Below are 10690 nucleotides of genomic sequence, written 5' to 3'. Positions count from 1 at the left end.
ATATCAATGATATATAATGATATCAATAATATCAATAATATATAATAATATCATAAATATATAACAATATCAATATTATATAATAATATATAATGATATCATTAATATATAATAATATCAATAATAACAATAATATATGATAATATCAATAATATATAATGATTTCATTAATATATAATAATATCAATAATATCAATCATATATGATAATATCAATAACAGAACAGCTGCTTCAGGACAGAGGAGCTTCTAGATTTAAAGAGGATCTAAACAGAGTAAACAGGACTGGGATAAAGTATTGCAGTAACCCAACAAAGCATATTAAACATCTCTACATACTTTAAAATGGTTCTAGGCTGAAGAAAGTGGCCAATGAAGAAAATACACAAAAAGAAGTATTTTGACCCCCAAGGGTCACAAAGAGATGAAATTACAAGACGCTTGTCAAACGAAACACGAAATAATGAAACTGAACTGAAGCCGTTTGAGTTTTAGTACAAAACTGTAGTACTTCATAGAGTACTTCACTGAGTAGCAGTACTTCATTGTTTATCAGATTACCCCCCAGGTTCAGACCCTCCTCATGTGATCCGGTTTAAAGAGACACTTCAGGTTTTTTTCCACAGATTCAGTTTAATTTCATTCTGGAGCCGAAACGTTACAGTGAAACGTCACAGTCTCAACTACAGACCTGCTACAGTCTGTAGACGTCACATGACCCTCCACAACTACAGACCTGCTACATTCTGTAGATGTCACATGACCCTCCACAACTACAGACCTGCTACAGTCTGTAGACGTCACATGACCCTCCACAACTACAGACCTGCTACAGTCTGTAGACGTCACATGACCCTCCACAACTACAGACCTGCTACATTCTGTAGACGTCACATGACCCTCCACAACTACAGACCTGCTACAGTCTGTAGACGTCACATGACCCTCCACAACTACAGACCTGCTACAGTCTGTAGACGTCACATGACCCTCCACAACTACAGACCTGCTACAGTCTGTAGACGTCACATGACCCTCCACAACTACAGACCTGATAGAGTCTATACACGTCACATGACCCTCCACAACCACAGACCTGCTAGATAGAGTCTGTACACGTCACATGACCCTCCACAACCACAGACCTGATAGAGTCTGTACACGTCACATGACCCTCCACAACTACAGACCTGCTACAGTCTGTAGACGTCACATGACCCTCCACAACCACAGACCTGATAGAGTCTGTACACGTCACATGACCCTCCACAACTACAGACCTGCTACAGTCTGTAGACGTCACATGACCCTCCACAACTACAGACCTGCTACAGTCTGTAGACGTCACATGACCCTCCACAACCTCAGACCTGCTACAGTCTGTAGACGTCACATGACCCTCCACAACCACAGACCTGATAGAGTCTATACACGTCACATGACCCTCCACAACCACAGACCTGCTAGATAGAGTCTGTACACGTCACATGACCCTCCACAACCTCAGACCTGATAGAGTCTGTACACGTCACATGACCCTCCACAACCACAGACCTGCTAGATAGAGTCTGTACACGTCACATGACCTTCCACAACTACAGACCTGCTACAGTCTGTAGACGTCACATGACCCTCCACAACTACAGACCTGATAGAGTCTATACACGTCACATGACCCTCCACAACCACAGACCTGCTAGATAGAGTCTGTACACGTCACATGACCCTCCACAACCACAGACCTGATAGAGTCTATACACGTCACATGACCCTCCACAACCACAGACCTGCTAGATAGAGTCTGTACACGTCACATGACCCTCCACAACCACAGACCTGATAGAGTCTATACACGTCACATGACCCTCCACAACCACAGACCTGCTAGATAGAGTCTGTACACGTCACATGACCCTCCACAACCTCAGACCTGATAGAGTCTGTACACGTCACATGACCCTCCACAACCACAGACCTGCTAGATAGAGTCTGTACACGTCACATGACCCTCCACAACCACAGACCTGATAGAGTCTGTACACGTCACATGACCCTCCACAACCACTGACTTGATAGAGTCTGTACACGTCACATGACCCTCCACAACCACTGACTTGATAGAGTCTGTACACGTCACATGACCTACGCCGCTGCTCTCAGTCGGGTTCTGTTTATATTTCAGGGACAACAACTTACCAAAACGTAGAGATGCAGACTTCTGCACTCTGAATCTGACCATTGGTGGTAAACTCCAGGCTGAACTAGTAACTAACCTCGTCAGTGCCTAGGAGATCATCCAGCTGTGGTGCAGCTCCACATGTTGAGCAAGCTCAAGAATCTCTGCGTGCAGGAAGCTGACTCTGCAGTTCAAAGTGTTTCAAAGGCCGAGATCAAAGTCTTACTGCATCAATGGCAGTTGTACAAATCAAACCAAAGCACAGTGTGATTCAGGAGTGGTGCCGCCAAACACTTCTCAGCTGGTGTCGATCTGGCCAACGGGTCTGTCCTGGGGCCAACGGGTCTGTCCTGGGGCCAACGGATCGGTCCTGGGGCCAACGGATCGGTCCTGGGGCCAACGGGTCTGTCCTGGGGCCAACGGGTCTGTCCTGGGGCCAACGGGTCGGTCCTGGGGCCAATGGGTCTAACAGGTTGGTCATGAGGCTAGCGGTGAGGCTAACAGGTTGGTCATGAGGCTAGCGGTGAGGCTAACAGGTTGGTCATGAACGACACAAAGAAGCTGCTGTTCTTCCCCTGCAGTCGTCCGTCATGTCTTCTGGTTCTGGTTCTGGTTCTGGTTCTCTTCCTCCCGAGGCGACGAGGCGGCAGCAGGAGGCCTGGTTCTTCTTCCTCTGACTTCAGTAGTTTTATTAACGAGGCAGCAGGGGGCCTGGTTCTTCTTTCTCTGACTTCAGTAGTTTTATTAACGAGGCAGCAGTTTAAAAGTTTTATTAAAATGACTTTACAGTCTGGAATCTTTAACAACGTTTCATTTCAAGACTTCATGTTCTTACTGTATGAAAGACAGATTGAAAACATTGAAAAGTGAAACCATTGGCCTGCAGGGGGCAGTGGTGGCTGTTGTTCCTGGAGCTGCACGCTGCTGCAGATGAAACATGGACTGATCTGAGACCAGGAACAAAGTCCTGCTCCGTGTAAACAATGTAAACAGTGTAAATAATGTAAATAATGTAAACAGTGTAAACAATGTAAACAGTGTAAATAATGTAAACAATGTAAACAATGTAAACAGTGTAAAAATGTAAATAATGTAAACAATGTAAACAATGTAAATAATGTAAACCGTGTAAATAATGTAAATAATGTAAACAATGTAAATAATGTAAACAGTGTAAATAATGTAAATAATGTAAACAGTGTAAATAATGTAAACAGTGTAAACAATGTAAACAGTGTAAATAATGTAAACAATGCAAATAGTGTAAATAATGTAAACAGTGTAAACAATGTAAACAGTGTAAACCATGTAAATAATGTAAACAATGTAAATAGTGTAAATAATGTAAACAGTGTAAACAATAATGTAAATAATGTAAACAGTGTAAACAATCATGTAAACAATGTTAATAATGTAAACAGTGTAAACAATGTAAACAGTGTAAACAATGGACGTCCGTAATGGCACGATGTACAAAAACATACAAAACTCTGAGAACGCCTGAAACCAAAGCTTACTTATTGTCCCCACATGGTGGCAGTGGTATACACACACACACACACACACACACACACACACACACACACACACACACACACACACACACACACACACACACACACACACTATTTGAACAAGGTTGTTAACATTCATTTGATCCCTCTTGGTCTGTGTCACCATGCTAAGCTAATGCTAAGCTAATGCTAAGGGTAAATCTGGTGACTGGGGGAGTCTGGATGAGGCCCCCCCATCTAGAAGACCCAGGTCACAGGGACCCACTGAGGGTTCTTGGAGACGGTCTCCAGGGCGGCCTTGACGGTGCGGTAGGTCTCGTCCAGGTTGTCGTTGACGATGCTGAGGTCGAAGTAGTGTCCGCAGGCCGCCTGGATTTTAGCGCTCTCACTGCAGGTTCTCCGCAGTTCTCCGTCCTGACCAGAACCAAGGAACAACATGGTCACTGCGTGGCGTCACTCATCCTTGACCTGGACTGGTTCATCAGCCGAGTCGCCAACTGGACAACTTTCTTCCAGGACGATCGCACAAACCACCACATTCCCACATTACAAGTTACAATTCTCTGCAAGGCGACTCAACTCAGACCGGAAGCTTCTCACGAGTAAGATGTGGAGGGCTGTGTGTGTGTGTGTGTGTGTGTGTGTGTGTGTGTGTGTGAGGCGTCGTACCGTCAGCGTCTTGGCGACCACTCCGGCCTCCGCCGCCGACTGGTTCATGGCCTTCAGCACCTCGAAGTCCGGCGACTGCAGGAAGACCACGTAGGGCAGGAACTCAGAGGTCCGCAGCACTTTGAGGGACTGAACACACACACACACACACACACACACACACACACACACACACACACACACACACACACACACACACACACACACACACACACACACACACACACACACACACACACACACACACACACACACACACAATGTGCATTAAGTATTGCGGTTTAAGAGGTATTTATGAATGAAATGTGGGTTTCAGCTCATATATTTTCTCTAATCTCTCTTTTATTTTCAAATGTATTTTCATCATTTCAAGACATTTTGTTGAGAAGATAAATTTCCTAAAGGTGAACAACTTTGGACCAAAATACCGTGACGTTACGTCGTTTGCCCCACAAGGCTGCTGTTGTTAGACCTTCTTCAAAAACACAGTTTTGTGACCTAAACAATAAAAGGTCATAACTCAGACATTAAACTTCTGCTGCCGTCTCCTCTGGCCTGTCATGACCGACTTCCTCATTATTTTAACGACAAATCAATAATCATACAGGCAGTTGGACTGAACAGACTCTTTTTTTATAACGTCCATCATTTTTATGCCATTTGTCAACGAGTTCTGGATGTCCAATAGACGTCCAGATTGCTTTGACGTCTGTGGACGTCTGTGGACGTCTGTGGACGTCTGTGGACGTCTGTGGACGTTGCTCAGCTGGAGGTGATTCCACCTCCGGACACGGCTCACCTGAGGGTTGGCGTCCAGGATGCAGACGCGTCCCGCCTCCACCACCTCGTGTATGGAGTCCATCTTCAGCCCGTACAGGTTCCCCTCGTACTCGCCGTGCTCCAGGTAGCGCCCGTTCTTGATGTCGGCCTCCATCTTGCTGCGACTCGTGAAGCCAAACATCCGACTCTCGCGCTCGCCTTTCTTGGGTTTCCGAGACGTGTCTGGACGCACGAGATCAAACACAGGTTGTCACGGCGGCGGCGGCGTGCAGGACGCCGTCTGTCTTCAACGCCTCCTACATGGAATGGTGGTGCCAAACAGCTGCGGGTCCCTCAGCAGCAGCTGGCTCTTCAGCCGGCGCCGGCCCACGCCCTGGGCACCAATCAGGATCAGCGTTTTCCTCTTGAAAGGCGGCACCTTGGCCACTTCCTCGTAGAGCAGAATCTCGTGTCTGTCAAACTCTGAGAGGAGACATGACGGATGGATGAGGAACTGGGGGGGATGAGGGGGGAGGAGCTGAGCTGAGGGGAGGGGCTGAGGGGAGGGGAGGAGCCCAGGTTAAAGCAGAGGTCAAAGGTCAGTCACCTGCATTCTTTGTGGTCACATACATCATCTTCTTCTTCTTCTTCCCTCCAACGCCGGAACAAAGATTTCCTATGAGAGAACAGTGTCAGTGAGCCGGCCCCCATCCAGATCGTCCAATCAGCTCCCTGGAAATCCTTCTTCTGAGGACGTCCTACATGAGACATCTTTCCTCTGAGGACGTCCTACATGAGACATCTTTCCTCTGAGGACGTCCTACATGAGACATCTTTCCTCTGAGGACATCCTACATGAGACACCTTTCCTCTGAGGACGTCCTACATGAGACATCTTTCCTCTGAGGACATCCTACATGAGACATCTTTCCTCTGAGGACGTCCTACATGAGACATCTTTCCTCTGAGGACGTCCTACATGAGACATCTTTCCTCTGAGGACATCCTACATGAGACACCTTTCCTCTGAGGACATCCTACATGAGACACCTTTCCTCTGAGGACGTCCTACATGAGACATCTTTCCTCTGAGGACATCCTACATGAGACACCTTTCCTCTGAGGACATCCTACATGAGACATCTTTCCTCTGAGGACATCCTACATGAGACACCTTTCCTCTGAGGACGTCCTACATGAGACACCTTTCCTCTGAGGACGTCCTACATGAGACATCTTTCCTCTGAGGACGTCCTACATGAGACATCTTTCCTCTGAGGACGTCCTACATGAGACATCTTTCCTCTGAGGACGTCCTACATGAGACAAGCATTTACTGTTATCACTAAATAATACCTGGAGGTTGTGAGTGTTTATTGTAAATATCTAAAGTCAACATTACATTATATAAACATAATATATAATATAATTCCATAATATAATAATACCTCTGTGTAAGTTCCCGTTACCTCCATCTTATTTCTTGAACATGTAAACATGTAAACATGTAAACACAGGAACCTTCTGCTTGTTTATTGTGAAGAGGAAGTGCAGAGTGTGACCACCAGGGGGCGGTGGAGGCGTCACCTGCAGGGGGGAGCTCCACGTCTCTCTTCACGAAGGCTTTCCTCTTCTCCTCCAGCGTCTGGGAGGGAATGAGGCCTGCGCTGCCGCCCTCCACGTGGAGAGCCTGCACACACACACACACACACACACACACACACACACACACACACACACACACACACACACACACACACACACACACACACACAGCTAGTCTCCAGAGGGTCTCCAGAGCCCCCGGTAGAACTGGTCTCGGTGTGTTTTGGTACCTGCCACCAGTTGACGTCGTCCTGGTTGACGATCTGCAGGATGTCCCCCGTCTCAAAGCGTAGCCCCGCCTCCTTACAGGGAATCAGGTTGTCATTGGCCGGGTCGTAGTCATAGTGACACTTGAAGAACACCTGAAACAGGGACAGGCTGTGGTTAGCAGGGGGGGTGGGGGTGGGGGGGTTAACGGAGAACTGGTCCGGTGGGGGTGGTGGTGGGGGGGGTTAACGGAGAACTGGTCCGTGGGGGGGGGGGGGGGGTAACGGAGAACTGGTCCGGTGGGGGTGGTGGTGGGGGGGTTAACAGAGAACTGGTCCGTGGGGGGGGGGGGGGGTTAATGGAATTCCCTCCAGTGACTCTTGAAGGTCAGTCTCAGGCGAGTCTCAGCTGAGTCTCAGGTGAGCCTCAGGTGAGCCTCAGGCGAGTCTCAGGTGAGTCTCAGGTGAGTCTCAGATGAGTCTCAGGTGAGTCTCAGGCGAGTCTCAGGTGAGCCTCAGGCGAGTCTCAGGTGAGTCTCAGGTGAGCCTCAGGCGAGTCTCAGGCGAGCCTCAGGCGAGTCTCAGGCGAGTCTCAGGCGAGTCTCAGGTGAGCGGTGCGTCTGGTTGTGCCTCACCTGTCGGGGGGGTATGGCTTCATGGTAGCTGGGCAGGATCTTCAGAACAACACTTCCACTGGCAGCCTGCAGCTCCTCCTGCAGCACCCGGGGGTCCCGGCCCACCTCCCGTCCATTCACCTGAACACAACCAGCCAAGACAATCAATCAATCAATCAATCAATCAATCAATCAACTTTATTTATGGCTCATGTTGGAGCGGCGGGTTGAATGTCTGACGTCAGCGGTCATGTGGCCAGAGCGGCTCGAGAGAAACTCTCCTTTAAAGGTTGTCTTCATAGAGACGTGTTCATAGAGACGTGTTCATAGAGACGAGTTCATAGAGACGAGTTCATAGAGACGTGTTCATAGAGACGAGTTCATAGAGACGTGTTCATAGAGACGTGTTCATACAGACGTGTTCATAGAGACGTGTTCATAGAGACGTGTTCATAGAGACGAGTTCATAGAGACGAGTTCATAGAGACGTGTTCATAGAGACGAGTTCATAGAGACGAGTTCATAGAGACGTGTTCATAGAGACGAGTTCATAGAGACGTGTTCATAGAGACGTGTTCATACAGACGTGTTCATAGAGACGAGTTCATAGAGACGTGTTCATAGAGACGAGTTCATAGAGACGAGTTCATAGAGACGTGTTCATAGAGACGAGTTCATAGAGACGTGTTCATAGAGACGAACTCATAGAGACGAGTTCATAGAGACGAGTTCATAGAGACGTGTTCATAGAGACGAGTTCATAGAGACGAGTTCATAGAGACGAGTTCATAGAGACGTGTTCATAGAGACGAGTTCATAGAGACGAGTTCATAGAGACGAGTTCATAGAGACGTGTTCATAGAGACGTGTTCATAGAGACGAGTTCATAGAGACGTGTTCATAGAGACGTGTTCATAGAGACGAGTTCATAGAGACGAGTTCATAGAGACGTGTTCATAGAGACGAGTTCAGAGAGACGTGTTCATAGAGACGAGTTCATAGAGACGTGTTCATAGAGACGTGTTCATAGAGACGAGTTCAGAGAGACGTGTTCAGAGAGACGTGTTCATAGAGACGAGTTCATAGAAACGTGTTCATAGAGACGTGTTCAGAGAGACGTGTTCATAGAGACGTGTTCATAGAGACGTGTTCAGAGAGACGTGTTCATAGAGACGTGTTCAGAGAGACGTGTTCATAGAGGCGTGTTCAGAGAGGCGTGTTCATAGAGACGTGTTCATAGAGACGTGTTCATAGAGACGTGTTCAGAGAGACGTGTTCATAGAGACGTGTTCATAGAGACGTGTTCATAGAGACGAGTTCAGAGAGACGTGTTCAGAGAGACGTGTTCAGAGAGACGAGTTCATAGAGACGTGTTCATAGAGACGTGTTCATAGAGACGTGTTCATAGAGACGTGTTCATAGAGACGTGTTCAGAGAGACGTGTTCATAGAGACGTGTTCAGAGAGGCGTGTTCATAGAGACGTGTTCATAGAGACGTGTTCATAGAGACGTGTTCATAGAGACGAGTTCATAGAGACGTGTTCAGAGAGACGTGTTCATAGAGACGTGTTCAGAGAGACGTGTTCAGAGAGGCGTGTTCATAGAGACGTGTTCATAGAGACGTGTTCATAGAGACGTGTGCATAGAGACGAGTTCAGAGAGACGTGTTCAGAGAGACGTGTTCATAGAGACGTGTTCAGAGAGGCGTGTTCATAGAGACGTGTTCAGAGAGGCGTGTTCATAGAGACGTGTTCATAGAGACGTGTTCATAGAGACGAGTTCATAGAGACGAGTTCATAGAGACGTGTTCATAGAGACGAGTTCATAGAGACGAGTTCATAGAGACGTGTTCATAGAGACGAGTTCATAGAGACGAGTTCATAGAGACGTGTTCATAGAGACGTGTTCATAGAGACGTGTTCAGAGAGACGAGTTCATAGAGACGAGTTCATAGAGACGTGTTCATAGAGACGAGTTCATAGAGACGAGTTCATAGAGACGTGTTCATAGAGACGTGTTCAGAGAGACGTGTTCAGAGAGACATGTTCATAGAGACGTGTTCATAGAGACGAGTTCAGAGAGACGTGTTCAGAGAGACGTGTTCATAGAGACGAGTTCATAGAGACGTGTTCATAGAGACGTGTTCAGAGAGACGTGTTCATAGAGACGTGTTCAGAGAGACGTGTTCAGAGAGACGTGTTCATAGAGACGTGTTCATAGAGACGTGTTCATAGAGACGAGTTCATAGAGACGAGTTCAGAGAGACGTGTTCATAGAGACGAGTTCATAGAGACGTGTTCATAGAGACGAGTTCATAGAGACGTGTTCAGAGAGACGTGTTCATAGAGACGTGTTCAGAGAGGCGTGTTCATAGAGACGTGTTCATAGAGACGTGTTCAGAGAGACGTGTTCATAGAGACGTGTTCATAGAGACGTGTTCAGAGAGGCGTGTTCATAGAGACGTGTTCATAGAGACGTGTTCATAGAGACGTGTGCATAGAGACGAGTTCAGAGAGACGTGTTCAGAGAGACGTGTTCATAGAGACGTGTTCAGAGAGGCGTGTTCATAGAGACGTGTTCAGAGAGGCGTGTTCATAGAGACGTGTTCATAGAGACGTGTTCATAGAGACGAGTTCATAGAGACGAGTTCATAGAGACGTGTTCAGAGAGACGTGTTCATAGAGACGTGTTCAGAGAGACGAGTTCATAGAGACGTGTTCAGAGAGACGTGGTCATAGAGACGTGGTCATAGAGACGTGTTCAGAGAGACGTGGTCATAGAGACGTGTTCATAGAGACGAGTTCATAGAGACGTGTTCAGAGAGACGTGGTCATAGAGACGTGTTCATAGAGACGTGTTCATAGAGACGTGTTCAGAGAGACGTGTTCATAGAGACGTGTTCATAGAGACGTGTTCATAGAGACGTGTTCAGAGAGACGAGTTCATAGAGACGTGTTCAGAGAGACGTGGTCATAGAGACGAGTTCATAGAGACGTGTTCAGAGAGACGTGTTCATAGAGACGTGTTCAGAGAGACGAGTTCATAGAGACGTGTTCAGAGAGACGTGTTCATAGAGACGTGTTCATAGAGACGTGTTCATAGAGACGTGTTCATAGAGACGAGTTCAGAGAGACGTGTTCATAGAGAC

General features: G+C 47.2%; 1 protein-coding gene across 1 annotated transcript in view; it reads right to left on the bottom strand.

Annotated features, from left to right (window-relative positions):
- Positions 1–3025: 3025 nt before the first annotated feature.
- The window catches only part of mpp2a (MAGUK p55 scaffold protein 2a), a 16655-nt gene continuing 8990 nt past the window's right edge, over positions 3026–10690 (bottom strand). The window contains exons 7-14 of the mRNA XM_080511132.1: positions 7564–7683; positions 6953–7084; positions 6705–6807; positions 5725–5793; positions 5439–5600; positions 5158–5360; positions 4359–4487; positions 3026–4103 (exon numbers count right to left, since the gene is read on the bottom strand). Of these exons, the coding sequence (XP_080367258.1) occupies positions 3927–4103; positions 4359–4487; positions 5158–5360; positions 5439–5600; positions 5725–5793; positions 6705–6807; positions 6953–7084; positions 7564–7683 (1095 nt within the window). The 3' untranslated portion in view covers positions 3026–3926. The remainder of the gene's footprint in view (positions 4104–4358; positions 4488–5157; positions 5361–5438; positions 5601–5724; positions 5794–6704; positions 6808–6952; positions 7085–7563; positions 7684–10690) is intronic.

The sequence above is a fragment of the Blennius ocellaris genome (genome assembly GCF_963422515.1).
Source record: "Blennius ocellaris genome assembly, chromosome: 16".
Classification (NCBI taxonomy): Eukaryota; Metazoa; Chordata; class Actinopteri; order Blenniiformes; family Blenniidae; genus Blennius; species Blennius ocellaris.
Note: the sequence above shows the minus strand (reverse complement) of the source record. Positions and strands in the feature narration are given on the sequence as shown.